This window comes from Telmatherina bonti, assembly GCF_933228915.1.
Source record: "Telmatherina bonti genome assembly, chromosome: 8".
Lineage (NCBI taxonomy): Eukaryota > Metazoa > Chordata > Actinopteri > Atheriniformes > Telmatherinidae > Telmatherina > Telmatherina bonti.
The window spans coordinates 6,308,894-6,334,468 of NC_136626.1; the positions used below are offsets into that span (position 1 = coordinate 6,308,894).

The 25,575-nt window shown below is 44.9% G+C and overlaps 1 protein-coding gene across 1 annotated transcript; it reads right to left on the reverse strand.

The window, feature by feature from the left end:
• Positions 1–7,051: 7,051 nt before the first annotated feature.
• Positions 7,052–24,960, reverse strand: serpinc1 (serpin peptidase inhibitor, clade C (antithrombin), member 1; the record flags this gene model as incomplete). The annotated part of the gene is given in 9 exon segments (XM_079245340.1): positions 7,052–7,228; positions 7,670–7,734; positions 17,620–17,794; positions 19,299–19,517; positions 21,318–21,455; positions 23,177–23,392; positions 24,146–24,512; positions 24,853–24,902; positions 24,904–24,960. Coding segments are annotated over 9 exon segments (1,464 nt in total).
• Between the last annotated feature and the right edge of the window lie 615 nt (positions 24,961–25,575).

Here is a 25,575-nt window from a genome sequence, read left to right on the forward strand (position 1 = left end):
TGATATTTTTCTTCGATTGGTCATATTGCACCTGTGGCGTACACCGAAGCCAGGAAATTACCTCCTTATTTATTGTCATACAGTTAATGCAGCCTTATGTTGTCTGGGCTGAAAATTTAGAAATGTACACGAGCCGGGAATACTCAGAGATCATCTGTGTGCTGTCTTTAAACAGGTTTGCCACCTTAACGGCCTGCCTGGTGCATGTTTTGTCAGAGACACTGAAGATAAATGTTTTGTGATAAGGCACAGCTAGAGATGTAGAGCGTGCCAGAAGCTGTTTTGTCTGTAAGAACTGATGTTTAGCTTCACAGCAGCAGAGCAGAGAAAATACTGGGACCTTGTTCAGTTGCAAAAGTCTGCAGGACTGCAGAACTTTGTATGCATGTTCAAAGTGTAGTATGAAGCTAAGCAGAAATAATGAAAATGTTTGGTCTTTGGCCTAATTGTGTGGCCTGGTCATGTGGATACAATGCCAGGAATATATGTAGGTGTAATCATTCAGCTCGGACCACTCGGTCTGCTCAGGAATCAGATCCACTACAGTCACCACGCCCTGCCCACCAATCAGCATACAAGCAGAAATTTATGCCAGGAAGTGCCCAACACATGTCTATTAAAGCTTCCTGGTAGATAAATCAGGTTCATATGTGTAATTAATAAAGAGTGACATGTAAAGGATCAGAGAGGGGGGCAAAAGGTTCAAGGAAGCAGATCCAGGTTTTCCGCAGAGAACTGAGTGAACACAACAGTCTTTCTGACAGAATCAGGGTGCAGCTTATTCCAGAAAACATCATCTGACTCTGTAGTCGGGGTGGGACTCGTGCTGCCTGCCGGCCACATCCGTTAGTCTTTTACTTCCAGAAAATCCCACAGTCAGTCTGAGGACAAGGAGGATCCATCACCTCCAGAGGTCTAAGGTGAAAACCAAGCCCACATGTCCCCCACAAAATCCATATCCACACTGTTCACAGTCCCCAGGCCCCATCAGCAGTGGCCGGGTCCCTGCAGTCACATCTGCATATCAGGTCCTGCTCCAGGACTCAGAGCTGACACAGGAGGGAGGTGGAGTGTTGCAGCATGTTGTAGGGACCGTTTCTGCTCCAATGTCCTGACCGACAGCATGTGTGACAAACAGAACTCTGCAGTGGTCCAGACCAAAACTTTCCCTTCCCCAGTCCACCCCCTGAATCCCCCTCGGGCATGTTAACATGTTGGGGTCCCTGTGGAGACCATGGTGCATGCTGACAAGGGTTAAAGGGGCGGTGAGCTGCCGTGGTCAACGCCGTGGAGCAGACGAGCCTCCGAGGCTGCATCTGAATCTTTCAGTCATGGGATTATAGTCTCTTAATTATAATGTTCTTCTGTTGAATACTGTTGCAAACATATCATGTGGACCATGTTCTGCGCTGTGAAAATCCTGGACCTTGGATTATAACTGTATCTGTGTGAGACTATAGTGGCAGTGGATCCATAAGTCAGTGTTTCCCTGGGAAAGCTGAACATGACCTCGCCAAGAAGATAACACAGCTGTAACACATGAAGATGATGTTGGTGTGTCGTTCCTGTTTTAAAGCTTGAGATTTTACATCTTTTTGTTTTTCTTTCCTATAACACCATGCTTATTTTCATCATCTTTTAGCTGGGCATTTAACAAGCACAGCCCAAAGTCTTTCTCCGTTTATTTTCAGTCAACATCAATTTATTTAGTCATAATAAACATAAAAATAACTGTAATCTTAAAGAAACAAAAGTCACCATTTAATGTCTGAAAGGGAATAAACAGAAGCCCAAGCCCATCCAGTCCATGCAATGCACACCCACCCAACAGAATCAGCTCCCAACGCCACACATCACGTCCCTCATCTTTCGGTTTATTCTTTACTTCATCCAATGTGTTGTTACAACTAAAAATGCTATGACATCATCCCCTTCAGTGAGCATAAGGCCTTGAATGAACACACTCTTCTTCCTCACCTCGCTCTCTCATGTTTTCCTTTCCTTTGCTCTGCCTTCCTCATCCAAGCTTCTCCTTATCTCCTCCACCTGCACTGATCAGTAGTTTGTAAAATACATGTAAACATGTTAGATGTGCTCTGAAATCGTCCTCTGCTTCTAACAGTTCTTTCTAAATTTCTCAAAATTTGCTAAACTCTGCAATAATACATATTTGTCTTTCATTTAATCTCTAACCTCCTCTTCACTAAACTGTTAAGGGAAGATAATATTCTCTCTTTTCTTTCCTGGTCCATCCAGGCACGTTCTGTCATATCTAACAGAGTCTGCCTGAACCAGGCTTTACTGTCATCTTTTGGAGAAATGCCCGTGATCTGATTTTCAATCTTTAATATATATATATATATATATATATATATATATATATATATATATATATATATATATATATATATATATATATTCTTGTTCTTGTTCTTAGACATTGACTTGAGAAAATTTGCTGAATCATTAGTTAGTGTGGACAAGAAGATGTGTTTATAATTTTGATACTAGGTACATCAGATATGTGGATCCTCCAACCACTTTACCACGGGACTTGCCACCATATGAGCAAACTTACACACACACTGATTTCTGTGTGAATGGCCGCTATGGCCCTGTGACGTCAACCAAGCCAGCCAATCATACGGTTTTATTTCACCCATGAAAAGAGTCACAAAAATAAAAAAATCTCCTACAATATTTCCACACAACTCTCCAGAGAATAGCAGGTCAGACCTCTATTTTTAATTCCTCTTATGGAGAATGATGCTCATAAAGCTTCCTTCTGGAAACCCACATTCTTCACAGCAGAACGTTAAATAGTTTACTTACATCTTCACCATATTGCTGCTTTAAAAACACCTTCATAGAATCTGGTTTAGGTTGCTCCTTCTTTCCCCCTATAGTCCCCATCGTCACCTGGTCTTATATTTCTGTTATGTCAGAATAGTCAGTCATTTCTACTCACAGGGCTTCTTTTTGGAACCTGATCTCGTAGAGTCTGTGTCTTTATTTTTGTTTTATTTTTGCTTTATTTTTATTTATTGTCAAAGTCAGTCCTGGGGAAAAGGAGCACAACCACCATTATTATGAAAACAATCGTCAATTTTATAAACTGTTCCAGCTCGATTAGCAATGAGAATCACTCAGTCTACAATATGATAACAAAAATACTTTCAATCAGATCATAATTTGGAAAAATATACTTCTCACCAGATAAATCCACAGGTGGGTTGAGATCCCGTCGTGCTCGATCGAAACCGGTGACTGTGGCCGGTCAGTCAAGTCCTGTTTCAGTCAAAGCTGAAACAGGACTTGAACAGAACACTTAGTTTTATGCATGAATCTACCAAAGCAAGCTTACTGAACTACTCTAACTCTGCAGAATATATAACTTGTACTACTTAAAAGAAACTTAATAAATGAGTAACATATTATAACAACACTATATGCATAAATTCCACCACACTTTACTGTCATCTTGTGGAGAAATGCCCGTGATCTGATTTTCAATCTTTAATATATATATATATATATATATATATATATATATATATATATATATATATATATATATATATATATATATATATACATACATATATATATATATATATATATATATATATATATATATATATATATATATATATATATATTCTTGTTCTTTACCATTTGCAGATCCTTCACGGGACTTGCCACCATATGAGCAAACTTACACACACACTGATTTCTGTGTGAATGGCCGCTATGGCCCTGTGATGTCAACCAAGCCAGCCAATCATACGGTTTTATTTCACCCATGAAAAGAGTCACCAAAAGTAACAAAAAATCTCCTACAATATTTCCACACAACTCTCCAGAGAATAGCAGGTCAGACCTCTATTTTTAATTCCTCTTATGGAGAGTGAACCAGCCCACACTTTAATGTATTTTTGCTTTTTCTTTTTTTTTTTTTTTTTGACGCTCACAGCCCCCCTCTCAGCTCCAACTCTTTGCCCATATTTGTATTTTCCGGGCGAGACGACGCGCATGACGCTGCCAACATGGTGACAGTAGTAACCGCCCACCGAGCTTCAATTCAGCTCTTCAGAAACCTATGGGTGACGTCACGGAGACTCCGTCCATCTCTTTATACAGTCTGTGGTTCTAACAGGTAGATGCGCCGTTTTGTATTTCCCTGCTAGCACTCTGAGGAGCACCTGTGCGGTCTACTCTGTCATTATGATACCTGCGCCATGTGTGTGCTCCGGTTCTTTGGATGGCATGGTGATCGGTGGACCGGTTACCAGTGGTGTTTTTCTGATTCCACTTCTGCGTCTACTTGTGGGACCGTTTTTTCTCTTTTTTTTTTTTTTTTCTGTTCCAACTTTTTCATCTGATACATGCTCATAAAGCTTCCTTCTGGAAACCCACATTCTTCACAGCAGAACGTTAAATAGTTTACTTACATCTTCACCATATTGCTGCTTTAAAAACACCTTCATAGAATTTGGTTTAGGTTGGCTCCTTCTTTCCCCCTATAGTCCCCATCGTCACCTGGTCTTATATTTCTGTTATGTCAGTCCTAAAAGTCTACTCACAGGGCTTCGTTTAGTAACCTGATCTCGTACTCACAGGGCTTCGTTTTGGAACCCGATCTCGTATTTCTACTCACAGGGCTTCGTTTTGGAACCTGATCTCGTATTTCTACTCACAGGGCTTTGTTTAGTAACCTGTTCTCGCACTCACAGGGCTTCGTTTTGGAACCTGATCTCGTATTTCTACTCACAGGGCTTTGTTTAGTAACCTGTTCTCGCACTCACAGGGCTTCGTTTTGGAACCTGATCTCGTAGTGTGTATATCTCTGTTTTTGTTTTATTTTTGCTTTATTTTTATTTATTGTCAAAGTCAGTCCTGGGGAAAAGGAGCACAACCACCATTATTATGAAAACAGTCGACAATTTTATAAACAAAACTGTTTCAGTTCGATTAGTATTAAGAATCACTCAATCTATAATATTATATCAAACACCACTTTCAATCAAATTATAATTTGGAAAAATATACTTCTCACCAGATAAATCCACGGGTGGGTTGAGATCCCGTCGTGCTCGACCGAAACCGGTGACTGTGGCCCTCGTCACTCTTAAGGCCTATTCGAGGTTTGAAAATGAATCTGTTTGGATTCCGGCGGCCTGCCCCTCAGTCCGGTCCCGGCAGAAACACATGGGATCCCACTTCTGACATCAAATTGTCGTGGAATTTATCCGATGAGAAATAAATCTATAAATCAACTGTTTTCTGTTCAATTTATTGGCCATGTACAGATGTTGCGGGCGAGAGGTCTGGAGAGCTCTGCCCCTGCTCAGAGTGCTACAGTGTTCTTTAAGCAGACACAAACAACCTTTGCCTGGCAGCACGAGTCAAAACAACTGCTAGCTTGGAGATAACAACAGTCAAAGCTGAAACAGGCCTTGAACAGAACACTTAGTTTTATGCATGAATCTACTAAAGCAAGCTTACTGAACTACTCTAACTATGCAGAATATATATCTTAATATAACTTAATAAATGAGTAACATATTAAAACTACACTATACGCATAATTCCACCACAACAAGATAAAGGTTAATTTTGGTAAACTCATTATAATTCCATCATATTTAGTGATGATTCCTGACCACATGGTCTTAAATACATTATTATGAAAACTCAGTGTTTCATGCTTAAACTTAACTGTTTTTCATGAAAAATCTAACCAAGTGTTTTAAAGTGATGCCTATGCCTAAACCTGAACATGTAGTTTTAAATTCAAACCTGAACAGTTAGTGTTTAATGTTTCAACTTAAATATAAAAGCCTATCAAACTGGTGTCATCACATAAACCTAACCAGTGTTTCTTTCAATTCCTGAACATAACAAACTATCAGAAATCCCCGTCACAGTTAATGATGCATCTGATCTGCTGCGCGCTACACCAAAAGTCTCTTAGTTTTAGATTGAAGGTAACAGATTTGGCCAGACATGGGCTACAGATGTTGACCTTTAGTGCAGCAAAAATTCACTATTAATCATTTTTATTTTACCACATCATAAAAGCAAAAACGTTTCAGTGTATGTTATGGCAATTTTAGTAAATAAAGCAGTAAAACTAAGCGATTGCTAGCTAAAACACAGCACATGCTTTAATACCAAAACCAAACCAAGTAGCTTTGATGTCTAAACCTGAACATATGGTTTTTAATTTCTAAACCTGGACAGTAAGTGTTTAATGTTTTACTAAATCAAGTGTTTTTAAAGGAAACATTTAAGCAACTAGTTTTATTACCTCAACTTAACCGGTGGTTTTCTCATGCCTAAGCATAACCAGATTGTTTCAGCCACAGGATTTTTGATGACTAAATATTGTGACAAATATTTAAAAAACAAACAAAATATTTTTGTCTTAATAACTAAACCTAACAAGTTATTTTAACCTCTTAATGACCACCGGATGGTGATAAAGTGTACTACTACATCCCGACGACCAGGTGGGAATGAACGACTTTAGAGAAAAACGTAACAGTGGATTTTCTTTTAAACCAACCAGATGGACAAAAAATAAAGTATTTGGTTTTAACATAACAAATTATTTCCTCTTTACATGTAAAGTTCCATCACATTTCCTTATTTATTTTGGCTGTGAAATGAAAGGTGATGTGTGTAACAACGGCATGGAAAACATAGTGCGGCGAATCGGAGCAGTGCTGTGTTGGTCACCATGAAACAGACGTTATATTAATTAATATGATTTACCGTTATTGCAGCAAAGTTGGATTACACATAAGCTCATACAGATATCTGGTAGCAGGTATCTACCACGGCACAGTGAGGTGGCAGCGAGCGAGGAGGGATTGGTTTCCATTTTCACTTTAAAAACAGTGGTCATTGTTTGTGTTGCAGTATGAACATTCATTATAAAAATATTAGTTAAAGCCTTATTTATTTGTAGAGTTTTCACACATTGTGTTAATAAAGTTTTGTATTAGATGAGATAAAAAAGCAGCAGAGATGCTCTGATGGACAGTTTTTATTGGTCGCAGGGGTTTGCAATGCGGCCAACAAACAACAGCGTGTTGATAGTCGCTTCTCTAATAAGCACAAGGAAAGGCCGATCGGCCTGGAACACCTCGCGGTTCAGGTTTAAGGAACGTCCAACAGCCACCACAGCTGTAGCCGCCGCTGCTTCACTGCCCTCCTCGTTCACCTGCAAACCAGAAAACGTCATTATTATTCCTGTTGGCTCATTGCAGCCTGAATGATGGTTTAGTGCCATTGTTAGGTCAATTCTAGGCCAAAAATATTATTTAATTCAAATATTTTTTTGCAGTTCGGTGATCAAAGTTATTATGAGGCATGCATTGTTTTTTAATGAAAAGTTTAGAGTATAAGATAAGATAAGATGATCTGTTGGAGAACGGTCCAAAATCCACTCATGTATGACTTAGGTGAAAAAAATTTGCCTCTAAATGACACAGGAGTTGTTTTTTTTATGTGTTCTGCTGATATCTGATGTGAGTCACCTCCGACTCACATCAGGTGGAAAAGTTTTGCTCCAGAGTGAATGTGTGACTCAGATTTAGCAGCAGAAAATCAAACAAAAAACATGTTTGTGTTCTTTTAAAGCTGTGAAGTGTATCTGACGGACCTCCAGGAAGGCTTTGTGGTAGGCGTCGGATATGTAAAGAGTGTCACTGCCGTCCTCCATCATCCCTGAAACAAACAGGCAGCAATGGTCTGGTCAATATTTGATAACCAGATATATTAAATGTACCTCAGTTCCAACACAAGAGCCAAGAGCGACGTTAAACCCACAGATTTCAGCATCTCATCTGTGGAACATCAGTAAGGCAAGTTTATTTCTATAGCACCTTTCATGTACAAAGTGCTTTACATGAAACATTAAAAGCATTACAGATAGTGTAAAAATGCACAAAAGCCAACATGAATAGCAAAGTAACAAAAGAAAAAATTAAATCTAAATAATTAAACAACCATAGTAACAACCTTTAGTTTGCATTAACAAAAATACAAGCTGCTGCGCCAAGTTGACAGATTCAGACTGATGTGCAGCTGATAAGAAAGATAAATAAATAAAGTCTAAATATAAAAAACAAACGCTAAACAGAAAATGTAAAAGAACTGAGAAGCAAAAGTTCACAGAATTAATTTAGTCTAAAAATGTCCAAAATCTACAAAGATTTCCAAGAGATAAAGTTTATTTTATTAATTTAGAACATTAATAATAAAAATCATCACAAGTTGTCACTCGGAGAAAACACGGTATCGGGGAAAGATGTGGGTGATGGTGAGCGTGGGGTTGGATGATTGACAGCCAACAAACTTAGAGCTTCCTGTAGCTAACCAGGAGCTAACTGCAGGCTAATTCTAAGGCGCGCTATTAGCTAGCTAAAAACCGCGGTGGCGCCTTCCTGCCGCTGGATCTCATATACCTGTCAATCAAAAGGACACAGCCCTAAATATGCAGAATTTTTAGATAAAATTTCTTCTGAATGGTTGGAGTTATAAGAAACTTCACTCCCGCCCCAGATCTCATGACGGTAAACCTGACCTGTTGAAGCTAAACTGTTTTTAGCAGCAGGTTGGAAAAAACATGTTTATGTCTGCTCTCAAGTTGGTCTTTTGGGGATTGACTCTCTTCTGCAGCCTTCAACATCGCTGCTTCATATGCACTGATGTGAGTTTGTTATGCGACGTAGATTCACTAGATCCGCATTTTTAGACTTTGAGAGTTTTGGGAAAATCTGGCTGCAATGTGACAGATTTGTGCAAAAGTAACACCAAACTTCATTCTTTACCTGCTGATCCTCACCTGGAGACAGACAGCAGCTCAGATTATAGCAACGGTACTACCTGCGTCTGCAGCTTCTACTGCCTCTGCAGCTTCCTACTGCAACTGCAGCTTCTACTGCAACTATAGCTTCTACAGTGTCTACAGCTTCCTACTGCCTCTGCAGCTTCTACTGCCTCTGCAGCTTCCTACTGCAACTGCAGCTTCTACTGCAACTATAGCTTCTACTGCAACTGCAGCTTCCTACTGCCTCTGCAGCTTCTACTGCCTCTGCAGCTTCCTACTGCAACTGCAGCTTCTACTGTGTCTACAGCTTCCTACTGCCTCTGCAGCTTCCTACTGCAACTGCAGCTTCTACTGTGTCTACAGCTTCCTACTGCCTCTGCAGCTTCCTACTGCAACTGCAGCTTCTACTGCAACTGCAGCTTCCTACTGCAACTGCAGCTTCTACTGCAACTGCAGCTTCCTACTGCAACTGCAGCTTCTACTGCAACTGCAGCTTCTACTGCAACTGCAGCTTCCTACTGCAACTGCAGCTTCTACTGCAACTGCAGCTTCCTACTGCAACTGCAGCTTCCTACTGCAACTGCAGCTTCTACTGCAACTGCAGGTTCCTACTGCAACTGCAGCTTCTACTGCAACTGCAGCTTCCTACTGCAACTGCAGCTTCTACTGCAACTGCAGCTTCCTACTGCAACTGCAGCTTCCTACTGCAACTGCAGCTTCTACTGCAACTGCAGGTTCCTACTGCAACTGCAGCTTCTACTGCAACTGCAGCTTCCTACTGCAACTGCAGCTTCTACTGCAGCTGCAGCTTCTACTGCATCTGCAGCTTCCTACTGCAACTGCAGCTTCTACTGCAACTGCAGCTTCTACTGCCTCTGCAGCTTCTACTGCAACTGCAGCTTCCTACTGCAACTGCAGCTTCTACTGTGTCTACAGCTTCCTACTGCCTCTGCAGCTTCGTACTGCAACTGCAGCTTCTACTGTGTCTACAGCTTCTACTGCCTCTGCAGCTTCTACTGCAACTGCAGCTTCTACTGCAACTGCAGCTTCTACTGCCTCTGCAGCTTCCTACTGCAACTGCAGCTTCTACTGCAACTGCAGCTTCTACTGCCTCTGCAGCTTCTACTGCAACTGCAGCTTCTACTGCAACTGCAGCTTCTACTGCCTCTGCAGCTTCTACTGCCTCTGCAGCTTCGTACTGCAACTGCAGCTTCTACTGTGTCTACAGCTTCTACTGCCTCTGCAGCTTCTACTGCAACTGCAGCTTCTACTGCCTCTGCAGCTTCTACTGCAACTGCAGCTTCTACTGCCTCTGCAGCTTCCTACTGCAACTGCAGCTTCTACTGCCTCTGCAGCTTCTACTGCAACTGCAGCTTCTACTGCAACTGCAGCTTCTACTGCAACTGCAGCTTCTACTGCCTCTGCAGCTTCTACTGCAACTGCAGCTTCTACTGCAACTGCAGCTTCTACTGCCTCTGCAGCTTCTACTGCAGCTGCAGCTTCTACTGCAACTATAGCTTCTACTGTGTCTACAGCTTCCTACTGCCTCTGCAGCTTCTACTGCCTCTGCAGCTTCTACTGCAGCTGCAGCTTCTACTGCAACTGCAGCTTCTACTGCAGCTGCAGCTTCCTACTGCAACTGCAGCTTCCTACTGCAACTGCAGCTTCTACTGCAACTATAGCTTCTACTGCAACTGCAGCTTCTACTGCCTCTGCAGCTTCCTACTGCAACTGCAGCTTCCTACTGCAGCTGCAGCTTCTACTGCAACTATAGCTTCTACTGCAACTGCAGCTTCCTACTGCCTCTGCAGCTTCTACTGCCTCTGCAGCTTCCTACTGCAACTGCAGCTTCCTAATGCAACTGCAGCTTCTACTGCAACTATAGCTTCTACTGCAACTGCAGCTTCCTACTGCCTCTGCAGCTTCTACTGCAACTGCAGCTTCTACTGCAACTGCAGCTTCCTACTGCAACTGCAGCTTCCTACTGCCTCTGCAGCTTCTACTGCAACTGCAGCTTCCTACTGCAACTGCAGCTTCTACTGCAACTGCAGCTTCCTACTGCAGCTGCAGCTTCTACTGCAACTGCAGCTTCCTACTGCAACTGCAGCTTCTACTGTGTCTACAGCTTCCTACTGCCTCTGCAGCTTCCTACTGCAACTGCAGCTTCTACTGCAACTATAGCTTCTACTGCAACTGCAGCTTCCTACTGCAACTGCAGCTTCTACTGCAACTGCAGCTTCCTACTGCAACTGCAGCTTCTACTGCAACTGCAGCTTCCTACTGCAGCTGCAGCTTCTACTGCAACTATAGCTTCTACTGCAACTGCAGCTTCCTACTGCAACTGCAGCTTCTACTGCAACTGCAGCTTCCTACTGCAGCTGCAGCTTCTACTGAACTGCAGCTTCCTACTGCAACTGCAGCTTCTACTGCCTCTGCAGCTTCTACTGCAACTGCAGCTTCCTACTGCAACTGCAGCTTCCTACTGCCTCTGCAGCTTCTACTGCCTCTGCAGCTTCCTACTGCAACTGCAGCTTCCTACTGCAGCTGCAGCTTCTACTGCAACTGCAGCTTCCTTCTGCAACTGCAGCTTCTACTGTGTCTACAGCTTCCTACTGCCTCTGCAGCTTCTACTGCAACTATAGCTTCTACTGCAACTGCAGCTTCCTACTGCCTCTGCAGCTTCTACTGCCTCTGCAGCTTCTACTGCAACTGCAGCTTCTACTGCAACTGCAGCTTCTTCTGCAACTGCAGCTTCCTACTGCAACTGCAGCTTCCTACTGCCTCTGCAGCTTCTACTGCAACTGCAGCTTCCTACTGCAACTGCAGCTTCTACTGCATCTGCAGCTTCCTACTGCAACTGCAGCTTCTACTGCAACTGCAGCTTCTACTGCCTCTGCCGCATATACTGCAACTGCAGCTTCTACTGCAACTGCAGCTTCCTACTGCAACTGCAGCTTCTACTGTGTCTACAGCTTCCTACTGCCTCTGCAGCTTCCTACTGCAACTGCAGCTTCTACTGCAACTGCAGCTTCTACTGCAACTGCAGCTTCTACTGCCTCTGCAGCTTCTACTGCAACTGCAGCTTCTACTGCCTCTGCAGCTTCTACTGCAACTGCAGCTTCTACTGTGTCTACAGCTTCCTACTGCCTCTGCAGCCTCTACTGCAACTGCAGCTTCTACTGTGTCTACAGCTTCCTACTGCCTCTGCAGCTTCTACTGCAACTGCAGCTTCTACTGCCTCTTCAGCTTCTACTGCCTCTGCAGCTTCTACTGCAACTGCAGCTTCTACTGCCTCTTCAGCTTCTACTGCAACTGCAGCTTCTACTGCAACTGCAGCTTCCTACTGCAACTGCAGCTTCTACTGCAACTGCAGCTTCCTACTGCAACTGCAGCTTCTACTGCAACTGCAGCTTCTACTGCAACTGCAGCTTCCTACTGCAACTGCAGCTTCTACTGCAACTGCAGCTTCCTACTGCAACTGCAGCTTCCTACTGCAACTGCAGCTTCTACTGCAACTGCAGGTTCCTACTGCAACTGCAGCTTCTACTGCAACTGCAGCTTCCTACTGCAACTGCAGCTTCTACTGCAACTGCAGCTTCCTACTGCAACTGCAGCTTCCTACTGCAACTGCAGCTTCTACTGCAACTGCAGGTTCCTACTGCAACTGCAGCTTCTACTGCAACTGCAGCTTCCTACTGCAACTGCAGCTTCTACTGCAGCTGCAGCTTCTACTGCATCTGCAGCTTCCTACTGCAACTGCAGCTTCTACTGCAACTGCAGCTTCTACTGCCTCTGCAGCTTCTACTGCAACTGCAGCTTCCTACTGCAACTGCAGCTTCTACTGTGTCTACAGCTTCCTACTGCCTCTGCAGCTTCGTACTGCAACTGCAGCTTCTACTGTGTCTACAGCTTCTACTGCCTCTGCAGCTTCTACTGCAACTGCAGCTTCTACTGCAACTGCAGCTTCTACTGCCTCTGCAGCTTCCTACTGCAACTGCAGCTTCTACTGCAACTGCAGCTTCTACTGCCTCTGCAGCTTCTACTGCAACTGCAGCTTCTACTGCAACTGCAGCTTCTACTGCCTCTGCAGCTTCTACTGCCTCTGCAGCTTCGTACTGCAACTGCAGCTTCTACTGTGTCTACAGCTTCTACTGCCTCTGCAGCTTCTACTGCAACTGCAGCTTCTACTGCCTCTGCAGCTTCTACTGCAACTGCAGCTTCTACTGCCTCTGCAGCTTCCTACTGCAACTGCAGCTTCTACTGCCTCTGCAGCTTCTACTGCAACTGCAGCTTCTACTGCAACTGCAGCTTCTACTGCAACTGCAGCTTCTACTGCCTCTGCAGCTTCTACTGCAACTGCAGCTTCTACTGCAACTGCAGCTTCTACTGCCTCTGCAGCTTCTACTGCAACTGCAGCTTCTACTGCAGCTGCAGCTTCTACTGCAACTATAGCTTCTACTGTGTCTACAGCTTCCTACTGCCTCTGCAGCTTCTACTGCCTCTGCAGCTTCTACTGCAGCTGCAGCTTCTACTGCAACTGCAGCTTCTACTGCAGCTGCAGCTTCCTACTGCAACTGCAGCTTCCTACTGCAACTGCAGCTTCTACTGCAACTATAGCTTCTACTGCAACTGCAGCTTCTACTGCCTCTGCAGCTTCCTACTGCAACTGCAGCTTCCTACTGCAGCTGCAGCTTCTACTGCAACTATAGCTTCTACTGCAACTGCAGCTTCCTACTGCCTCTGCAGCTTCTACTGCCTCTGCAGCTTCCTACTGCAACTGCAGCTTCCTAATGCAACTGCAGCTTCTACTGCAACTATAGCTTCTACTGCAACTGCAGCTTCCTACTGCCTCTGCAGCTTCTACTGCAACTGCAGCTTCTACTGCAACTGCAGCTTCCTACTGCAACTGCAGCTTCCTACTGCCTCTGCAGCTTCTACTGCAACTGCAGCTTCCTACTGCAACTGCAGCTTCTACTGCAACTGCAGCTTCCTACTGCAGCTGCAGCTTCTACTGCAACTGCAGCTTCCTACTGCAACTGCAGCTTCTACTGTGTCTACAGCTTCCTACTGCCTCTGCAGCTTCCTACTGCAACTGCAGCTTCTACTGCAACTATAGCTTCTACTGCAACTGCAGCTTCCTACTGCAACTGCAGCTTCTACTGCAACTGCAGCTTCCTACTGCAACTGCAGCTTCTACTGCAACTGCAGCTTCCTACTGCAGCTGCAGCTTCTACTGCAACTATAGCTTCTACTGCAACTGCAGCTTCCTACTGCAACTGCAGCTTCTACTGCAACTGCAGCTTCCTACTGCAGCTGCAGCTTCTACTGAACTGCAGCTTCCTACTGCAACTGCAGCTTCTACTGCCTCTGCAGCTTCTACTGCAACTGCAGCTTCCTACTGCAACTGCAGCTTCCTACTGCCTCTGCAGCTTCTACTGCCTCTGCAGCTTCCTACTGCAACTGCAGCTTCCTACTGCAGCTGCAGCTTCTACTGCAACTGCAGCTTCCTTCTGCAACTGCAGCTTCTACTGTGTCTACAGCTTCCTACTGCCTCTGCAGCTTCTACTGCAACTATAGCTTCTACTGCAACTGCAGCTTCCTACTGCCTCTGCAGCTTCTACTGCCTCTGCAGCTTCTACTGCAACTGCAGCTTCTACTGCAACTGCAGCTTCTTCTGCAACTGCAGCTTCCTACTGCAACTGCAGCTTCCTACTGCCTCTGCAGCTTCTACTGCAACTGCAGCTTCCTACTGCAACTGCAGCTTCTACTGCATCTGCAGCTTCCTACTGCAACTGCAGCTTCTACTGCAACTGCAGCTTCTACTGCCTCTGCCGCATATACTGCAACTGCAGCTTCTACTGCAACTGCAGCTTCCTACTGCAACTGCAGCTTCTACTGTGTCTACAGCTTCCTACTGCCTCTGCAGCTTCCTACTGCAACTGCAGCTTCTACTGCAACTGCAGCTTCTACTGCAACTGCAGCTTCTACTGCCTCTGCAGCTTCTACTGCAACTGCAGCTTCTACTGCCTCTGCAGCTTCTACTGCAACTGCAGCTTCTACTGTGTCTACAGCTTCCTACTGCCTCTGCAGCTTCTACTGCAACTGCAGCTTCTACTGTGTCTACAGCTTCCTACTGCCTCTGCAGCTTCTACTGCAACTGCAGCTTCTACTGCCTCTTCAGCTTCTACTGCCTCTGCAGCTTCTACTGCAACTGCAGCTTCTACTGCCTCTTCAGCTTCTACTGCAACTGCAGCTTCTACTGCAACTGCAGCTTCTACTGCAACTATAGCTTCTACTGCAACTGCAGCTTCTACTGCCTCTGCAGCTTCCTACTGCAACTGCAGCTTCCTACTGCAGCTGCAGCTTCTACTGCAACTATAGCTTCTACTGCAACTGCAGCTTCCTACTGCCTCTGCAGCTTCTACTGCCTCTGCAGCTTCCTACTGCAACTGCAGCTTCCTAATGCAACTGCAGCTTCTACTGCAACTGCAGCTTCTACTGCAACTATAGCTTCTACTGCAACTGCAGCTTCCTACTGCCTCTGCAGCTTCTACTGCAACTGCAGCTTCTACTGCAACTGCAGCTTCCTACTGCAACTGCAGCTTCCTACTGCCTCTGCAGCTTCTACTGCAACTGCAGCTTCCTACTGCAACTGCAGCTTCTACTGCAACTGCAGCTTCCTACTGCAGCTGCAGCTTCTACTGCAACTGCAGCTTCCTACTGCAACTGCAGCTTCTACTGTGTCTACAGCTTCCTACTGCCTCTGCAGCTTCCTACTGCAACTGCAGCTTCTACTGCAACTATAGCTTCTACTGCAACTGCAGCTTCCTACTGCAACTGCAGCTTCTACTGCAACTGCAGCTTCCTACTGCAACTGCAGCTTCTACTGCAACTGCAGCTTCCTACTGCAGCTGCAGCTTCTACTGCAACTATAGCTTCTACTGCAACTGCAGCTTCCTACTGCAACTGCAGCTTCTACTGCAACTGCAGCTTCCTACTGCAGCTGCAGCTTCTACTGAACTGCAGCTTCCTACTGCAACTGCAGCTTCTACTGCCTCTGCAGCTTCTACTGCAACTGCAGCTTCCTACTGCAACTGCAGCTTCCTACTGCCTCTGCAGCTTCTACTGCCTCTGCAGCTTCCTACTGCCTCTGCAGCTTCCTACTGCAGCTGCAGCTTCTACTGCAACTGCAGCTTCCTTCTGCAACTGCAGCTTCTACTGTGTCTACAGCTTCCTACTGCCTCTGCAGCTTCTACTGCAACTATAGCTTCTACTGCAACTGCAGCTTCCTACTGCCTCTGCAGCTTCTACTGCCTCTGCAGCTTCTACTGCAACTGCAGCTTCTACTGCAACTGCAGCTTCTTCTGCAACTGCAGCTTCCTACTGCAACTGCAGCTTCCTACTGCCTCTGCAGCTTCTACTGCAACTGCAGCTTCCTTCTGCAACTGCAGCTTCTACTGTGTCTACAGCTTCCTACTGCCTCTGCAGCTTCTACTGCAACTATAGCTTCTACTGCAACTGCAGCTTCCTACTGCAACTGCAGCTTCTACTGCCTCTGCCGCATATACTGCAACTGCAGCTTCTACTGCAACTGAAGCTTCCTACTGCAACTGCAGCTTCTACTGTGTCTACAGCTTCCTACTGCCTCTGCAGCTTCCTACTGCAACTGCAGCTTCTACTGCAACTGCAGCTTCTACTGCAACTGCAGCTTCTACTGCCTCTGCAGCTTCTACTGCAACTGCAGCTTCTACTGCCTCTGCAGCTTCTACTGCAACTGCAGCTTCTACTGTGTCTACAGCTTCCTACTGCCTCTGCAGCTTCTACTGCAACTGCAGCTTCTACTGCCTCTTCAGCTTCTACTGCCTCTGCAGCTTCTACTGCAACTGCAGCTTCTACTGCCTCTGCAGCTTCCTACTGCAGCTGCAGCTTCTACTGCAACTGCAGCTTCTACTGCCTCTGCAGCTTCTACTGCAACTGCAGCTTCTACTGCAACTGCAGCTTCTACTGCCTCTGCAGCTTCTACTGCAACTGCAGCTTCTACTGCCTCTGCAGCTTCTACTGCAACTGCAGCTTCTACTGCCTCTGCAGCTTCTACTGCAACTGCAGCTTCTACTGCAACTGCAGCTTCTACTGCCTCTGCAGCTTCCTACTGCAGCTGCAGCTTCTACTGCAACTGCAGCTTCCTACTGCAGCTGCAGCTTCTACTGCAACTGCAGCTTCTACTGCCTCTGCAGCTTCTACTGCAACTGCAGCTTCTACTGCAACTGCAGCTTCTACTGCCTCTGCAGCTTCCTACTGCAGCTGCAGCTTCTACTGTGTCTACAGCTTCCTACTGAGAGTTCTCCCACCAACATGTTGTATAACTGAGGTGATTACGGAGGAGAAAGTCTGCCACCTTAAAGAGACTCTGCAGCTGAGCTTTTGCTAACAGCCTGAGCTCCTGTCTGTCATTCAGTAATTCCTGTGTGTGCATTTACCCGTCCACTCTCTGCCTCCCCACACACGTAGAAAGAGGGTTTTTTTTCTTTATTTGTAAGAATTTCTCCACATGATCAGGATCTCTGTGCACCAAAACAGTTCATGTCAATAAAACGTAAACTGAACTTTGTCCTGAATGTCTGTAAACATGAGCTGCTGCGACTTCTCCCACAGCTATGATGAAACGTGCACATAGACGCTTTTATTGGACTTACAGCGTCCCCATCCGTGACCTTTCACCTCTTCGTTGCACAGGTCTGTTTTTGTCCTGAAATCCGAGGACGTGGCTCAGGTGAACTCACCTGGCAGGCTGGCTTTTTCAGCGCTAAACAGGTCGGTCAGTCCCATCTTCTGCAGTGTGTCCTTCAGACTGAAGCTGTCCTCCACCCTGAAGCGAGGGACCGACATGGCCACGGTGGTTTCCTTCATCTGATGCAACCAGCTGTTCAGCTTCTGCAGGTCCAGGACATCCTCCACCTTCCACCACCACAAGTCAGAAAACAGTGTTAACAGACGGATTTTTTATTTATTTATTTATTTATTTTTATAAAAAAAAATTTTTTAAAAAAACAAAAAAACAGACGGATTATTGTCACCAACTTTACCGGAAGAAAAATATAATCAAGACATTTCCATCAAGATTATTTAGGTTCACCTTAAACTTCATTTGAACAATGCTGCTAAAATATATATTTTTAAAAAATGAATACATTTTCCTAAAGAGTCTATAAATAAAAAACTAAAATACTAATAGAAGATAAAAAATTAATTAATCAAATAATGATATTAATAATAATCAAAATAATAAAAATCAAATTTTAATGTGCAAGGAAAAACAATAAACCAGTGAAAAAAATATGTAGATTTTCCTAAATTAATTACAAAACAGATTACTAGAATAGACCCGAGCTTCACTTCGACCTTTAATATGACTAAGCAGTGAAGAAAATGAGGATGGATAAGTAACAGACAATAATAAAAATGTTTTTTGTACTGAAAATTAATCAATAAAATCATGATTAAAAAAATTAGAAGAAATTAGAAAAAAAAAAACTTCAAAATATATGTAAAAGAAACTAAAATAAAAGTTCAATAAAATAAGTATGAATGTATAAACAAAAAAAATAAGGAAATAAAGAAATTAAACCTTAATATAAAAAGTCTGAACAAAAAGCAGTTTATCAAACCACAGTAAAAATTAAGAACAGAAATATTGTAATGAATAATTTTTTAAAGACTTAGAAGTCAATATTAGTCTCTTTGTTAAAATGCAAAGATAAATAATAATAATAAACATAATAATCATAATAATAATAATCCTAATAATAATCCTAATAATAATAATAATAATATTTACAGTTTTTGCTGTTACGTCAAAATGATTGTAATGTAAAATGTGTCCACTAGGGGGCAAATTGAAAACATCAGATTGTATTTAACAAAGTTTTAACCATAAATTGAGTGTGAGAGGTGGCACAACGGCCCCCTCACTAAGGTGAACGTGTTCCCTACATTGTGACATTCTTTGTTGTTTTTCTACGTTTTGTTTTTGTGATTTTGTTTAGGATGAAAATCACAAACATCTCTCTCTCTCTCTGAGGTCTGGTTGGGCGTGGTTTCACGGAGCACACACATGGAGGCAGCCTTAGGACCAGGACCATAGACCGTGTATGAAAGATGGACGGAGCCTCCATCGGTAAAAAGTGAAGTCCATGCTAAAGTGGATAAAACTGCAGTTCCCCCTTCATCCACTAGGGGCTCCAAAACAGAGCAAATCCCCATAGACTCCCATGTTAAAAATGTTCTGAGGGTTTCTTTGACACCAAAACCCCAACACTGATGTAAAAGGTCTCAGAAACTGCACTAAATATTATATAAAGAATATTTTGTATCTGTAGTAAATATTTCCCTTACATTTATACTTCCACTAGTTTCCGACCTGTTTCCATTCTCTTCTGTGACATGGAGGGGTGAGGATTACCTGACTGAGCTGGACGCCTCTCTCGGGCAGGATGATCACCATGGTGATGTCTTCTCCTCGGTACGGCATCTCCAGCAGCTGCACGTGGTCGTCGGGGAAGTGCATGTACTTGAACTTGGTTTCCTGGTACATCATGCTGACTTCGCATTTGACATCGTCGCTGATGTAGAAGTCGTAGGAAAACACCTGATCTTTGTCAAACTTGTTCTTCCACTGACCCTGGGACAGAAAAGTCATGCTGGTTCAGACAGGAAATTCACCATGAGGTTATTAATGCACTCTTCTGCAGAAAAAGCATTTTTATAACCTATTTCATACTTTAAATCAAATCAAATCAAGGATACTTTATTCATCACTGAGGGGAAATTCAGGTTCAAACCGGGTCATCCAGGGTTTGACATACAGACATGTAATATTAATGACAGGTTTACAGAACCAAACTGAAGCCCTGCAGCCAGTTTACTGCCTTATAACAGATAAGAACAGAGATACATTAGGATCAAAGGGGGTCGAGGTAAAAAAAAAACCATGTATCTCTGGACTGTGCCTCTAGATGGCGCAGTGTGGAGCGACAGAAAAAAAAGGTGAGACTTTATCTTGTTTTCTGATTATTTCTGACCCTCCTCACAGTCAAAGCTTCATGTCAGCATCAGCTTGTGTTTTATCAGATTTATTTCATTTCACGGCTGATTTTTTCCAGACAGAAGCTGCTTTTCTACCAGGAAATACACGCAGCAAGTCACTGTTCACAACAACTATAAATACAGCCAATAAAACCTCTTCTAACGAGCTTAAAGTGAATATTGTCCACCACAGTCTGACCCCTCTTACAGAAGCTACCTGTAGTCTCCAGGAACAGGTTTCCAGGGTCCTTGAAGGACTTTACTAACCTCCTACTCGGATGTTTCTGCCTTTTCTTCCAGTTTCTGTCCAGATGATCCCACACTGCTGCAGGTCCGGGTCCTGGGGAGGATCTATGCCTCCATCAGACTGGTTCCGTTCTGGGCTCTGGGCATGATGTATGTCTCCATTGGACCCGCTGAGGTCTGGGTTCTGGGGATACCATCAGACCTGTTTCCACTGTTCTTCAGTCTGGTTCTTGAGTCATGTGACTTCAGCCTTTTCCGGCTTCTTGACAGACATGTTTCCATGGAAACCATTTCTGATCAGGCTTTAGCCAGCAGTAGATGGATCAACTAAAGGTCCAGATGGATCTCTCTAGTCCTGGTTTAGGTCTTGTGTTGCTAGTATACTCCTGCAGAAGGTCCAACTTCTCATCGTATCCTGATTGGACATTTGTAATTCCCGTTATCATGCCGTACAACAGTCACCACCGGAGGTCTTCTGGAGGGTCCCCAGGCTTAAATCCAGAGTGCTGGTCCTAGATCCAGTCTCCCTCTCCATATTTGGGTCCCTATTTAAGTCTCACCTCTCTGCGCTGAGCTCTGAACACAGCTCAAACTTTCTGTTTGTTGTTTTTATGATGTATAGTTTGATCACGCTCATCGTTTGGATTGTTTGTGCTTTTTATTGCTTTATTGTTCAGCACTTTGGGCAAACCAGGGTTGTAAATCTACCAGATCATTTCTGGCTTTCACAGAAGAAACAAACGGTGCGTCTTTGTGACAAAGCTAAATGTGCCTTCTTCTTCAGGTCAGTATGTTCTCTGGTTCATCCTTTGAGTTAGGAGCCTTTTCTCTGCCTGAAAGATTCAGAGGTCACAGCTAAGTTTCTCTGGAACTGATCCAGTACCAGGACTGGACTGGAAATGAGCAAAAGAGCAGAAAATACCCTAAGAAAATCTTTTAGACCTTCGGAAAACTGGATAACTGTTGATCAGGACCAATTTAAAAGACAACAACAAAGACTGGCTGCTGGAAGAGAGACACGAAGGATGGAGGGTTAACTGGGGCTTTTGGGCGGGACTGTAGATGGAAAAAAGTGGCTTAAAAGAAGAGGACAGATAAACTCATCTAAATCCATCAGAATGCTGAGCTGCAGCTTCATATGGTCACATACCTTAAAGTAGATGGTGTTGACGAGGACCAGGACTGTGGTGGCATCCAGCGCCCCTTCTGGCAGCGTGTCCCGGATCCGGTCCTCTGTCTTGTTGGCGATCCAGTCGTTGATGGTGACCCGGGCCTTGTCCGGATTATGCTGCAGTGGAAAAACAGACTCTGAGAAAATATTTCATGTGTCTGCAGAAATCAGATGCTTGGAAGTATAAAATATCATCTGCATAGAAGATGATTTTCACTCGGAAACAACTAAAATGCTTCATATCAAACACTTCACCTCATTAGATCAGATTTCTGATGCACATTTGTTTAAATCTGTCCATCCATCCATCCACCCACCCACCCATCCATCCATTCCTCCCTCCCTCCCTCCCTCCCTCCATCCACCCACCTACCCACCCACCCACCCATCCATCCATTCCTCCCTCCCTCCCTCCATCCACCCACCTACCCACCCACCCACCCATCCATCCATCCCTCCCTCCCTCCCTCCCTCCATCCACCCACCTACCCACTCACCCACCCATCCATCCCTCCCTCCCTCCCTCCCTCCATCCACCCACCTACCCATCCACCCACCCATCCATCCCTCCCTCCCTCCACCCACCCATCCATCCATCCATCCATCCATCCATCCATCCATCCATCCATCCTTCCACCCACCCATCCATCCATCCATCCATCCATCCCTCCCTCCCTCCCTCCCTCCCTCCCTCCATCCATCCATCCATTTATCCATCCATCCTTCCACCCACCCATCCATCCATTCATCCACCCACTCATCCATCCGTTTGTCCATCCATCCGTCCGTCTGTCCATCCATCCATCCATCCATTCATCCATCCATCCTTCCACCCACCCACCCATCCATCCATCCATCCATCCATCCATCCAACTCTCCCTCCCTCCCTCCCTCCCTCCCTCCATATATCCGTCCATCCTTCCACCCACCCATCCATCCATCCATCCATCCATTCATCCACCCACCCATCCATCCGTCTGTCCATCCATCTATCCATCCATCCGTCCGTCCGTCCATTCAGCCATCCGTCCAATCATCCATCCGTCTGTCCATCCATCTATCCATCCATCCGTCCGTCTGTCCATCCATCCATCCATCCATCCATCCATCCATCCACCCACCCACCCATCTGTTCATCCATCTATCCATCCATCCGTCCGTCCGTCCATTCAGCCATCCGTCCAATCATCCATCCATCCATCCATTCACTCATCCATCCATCTGTCCATCCATCTATCCATCCATCCATCCATCCATCTATCCATCCATCCGTCCACCCATATACCCATCCATCAATCTACCCAGCCATCTATCCATCCATCCATCCATCCATCCATCCTTTCATTCCTCCATCCAACCATCATCATCCATCCATCCATCCATCCATAACCCATCCATTCATTATTCATCCATCCATCCACTCATCAAACCATCCATCATTCATAAATCCATCCATCCATCCATCCATAAATCCAGGGGTCAGGTTGCAGGGCAGCTGTCTAAGGAGAGAAGCCCAGACTTTTCTCTTTGTTGCCACTTCTTCCAGCTCATCCAGGAGGTCCTGAGGCCTTCCCAGGCCAGACGAGAGACATAGTCCCTCCAGCGTGCCCTTTCTCTTCCTCTATGTCTCTTACTGGTGTGACATGTCTGGGCCACCTTTCCAGCAATGTAACCTGAACCACCTCATGTGGTTCTTCTGGATGTTGAGGAGCTTCAGTTCTACTCTGATCTCTTGGATTATGGAACTTTTCATCTTGTGTGCAAGGGAGAGTCTGGACACCCTGAGGAGGAAAGTCCCTTCAATTCGCAATCTTGTTCTTCTGGTCTCTACCACTTACTTTGAAGTTGAGAGGCATCAGCTTGGCTCCATACACCGTTTCGCTAATGTTCTGGTACGTTTCGTTAAAGGCTACAGACTTGTCTCCGAACAATCGGTTGGCGGAGATCAGCTCAGTGGTTTTGTCCTTTTTCCGGTACAGGCGGCAGTTCAGCTTGGCGAAGAAGAAATGGACCTGATCAGACGTCTTCTCCTTGATTGTATCAAACTCAAACACCTGCGGAAACATACGTAAACTTGTGTCAAAGCACTTCGATAGTTGTCATGGTTACTGGTTTGGCAGGAGGGAGGGGCTTGGAAGCAGAGCTCAAGCACAGCAGAGAGGGATTGGATGGGGTGTTTGTTAAATGGTTAAATTCACATTAAATTAAAATGACTGATTTCAAACTTATACAAAACTATATCCAGGCAATAATTCATTTTGAATTATCCTTTAGAAATGTACAAAAGGTAAATTTTCTGATATTCTTTTCACAGGATTAGTTGATGTAAAATTTGCACAATTTCAGAAATTATCCACTGTGAAAGAACATTTCTATCTTAAATTTTTATTTTAAATTTAACCCTAAAAATTTCACATTTATTTAACAAACAAAAAAGTAATAAAAAAAAATATTAAATGTAAAATATATTAAATATAATTTAATATGTTAAAATATATTAAAGATTTATTTTTAATGTTTTAATAAGTGCAGAAACTTTTGCTGTGGCGAGGCTGGATAATGGAATTATATCTAAATATCTAAATATGATGATTTATCATTTTAAATCACTTGGATTAGATGAGACTATTTCATCCTGACAGGTAAACTTTTAAAAGGTGTCATTAAATAGGTAAAATAAATAAAGTCTAATAATCTCAGTGTTGTGCTGCGACCTGCTGCTGGTGTATTTCTACTGGTGTTTTTTGGTGAATTTTCTCGGTGGATTAGATGTGAAACAGAAAAGACTGAAACCCTTCCAGCCCGACCTTCATGATCTGCTCCAGCGTCTGGTTGCAGGCTCCCAGTTTGGTCATGGCGAAGGCGGTGGAGACGCTGATGGGGGACATGAAGATGTTGTTGCCCGCCGTCTTGCTGAGGGTCAGCTGTTTGTACAGCGACAAGGCGAAGCGGCTGTTGGCCTTCGACAGCTCCCACACTCTGGGGTTGGTGGACTCCGGGACCTCCTGGGGCTCCGGGGTCGGGTCCTGGGGGACCTCCGGATCGGGGCTCCGGTAGATGCAGCGTGGCTCCAGAGGGAGGTCTTTGGGTTTGGCGTTGCAGATGTCGGGAAGCTCGGCGAGAGACAGCAAAGGCAGGAACGCCAGAACCAACAAGCACTGAGGAGACCTCATCCTGGACCAACCAGAGGTTTGATTATTCCTGATCTGATCATTATGAAATTATCTAAAAGAGCTTCGAGGCTCCTGGACGAACTCTCTGTATTTTATTACTAGATAAAAGCTCCATAAAGCCAGAAGAACTGAAGACATTAAACATTCTTCTACATCTTTCAAGTAAAACAAAAAAATCTAAAGTTCAAGTTCGAGTCCAGTCCAAATCATCAGGCTTGACCTCATTATTTTTATTATTTAACCTTAAAGACGACGTATCCATCTTTACACGCGCCCTGCTGGGAGGTTTTATTTCCTAACTCATTAAGTATTTAAGAAAAAAACCCAAAAACATAACTTACCTGAGCAGGTAGACAAACGAGCGTCCAGATGGGAAGATGTGAGCAGTTTTAAGCTGAATTCAGGTCAGTGACCTGCAGAGCACTGAAACACATCAACCTTTGAAACATTGATCTGCTGTGAGTCAACAGCTGCAGCATCTGGACAGAGACCAGCTGCTGCTGTCCACACGAGCACACACCGGGCTGAACGCAGATCAATACAGGAACCAGGAGGCAGTTACCTTCCGTCCACAGCAGGGGGCGCCAATGCAGCCCCAGGAGGCAGTTACCGTCCGTCCACAGCAGAGGGCGCCAACGCAGCCCCAGGAGGCAGTTACCGTATGTCCACAGCAGGGGGCGCCAATGCAGCCCCAGGAGGCAGTTACCTTCCGTCCACAGCAGGGGGCGCCAACGCAGCCTCAGGAGGCAGTTACCGTCCGTCCACAGCAGGGGGCGCCAACGCAGCCTCAGGAGGCAGTTACCGTATGTCCACAGCAGGGGGCGCCAATACAGCCCCAGGAGGCAGTTACCTTCCGTCCACAGCAGGGGGCGCCAATGCAGCCTCAGGAGGCAGTTACCGTATGTCCACAGCAGGGGGCGCCAATACAGCCTCAGGAGGCAGTTACCGTATGTCCACAGCAGGGGGCGCCAATGCAGCCCCAGGAGGCAGTTACCTTCCGTCCACAGCAGGGGGCGCCAATGCAGCCCCAGGAGGCAGTTACCTTCCGTCCACAGCAGGGGGCG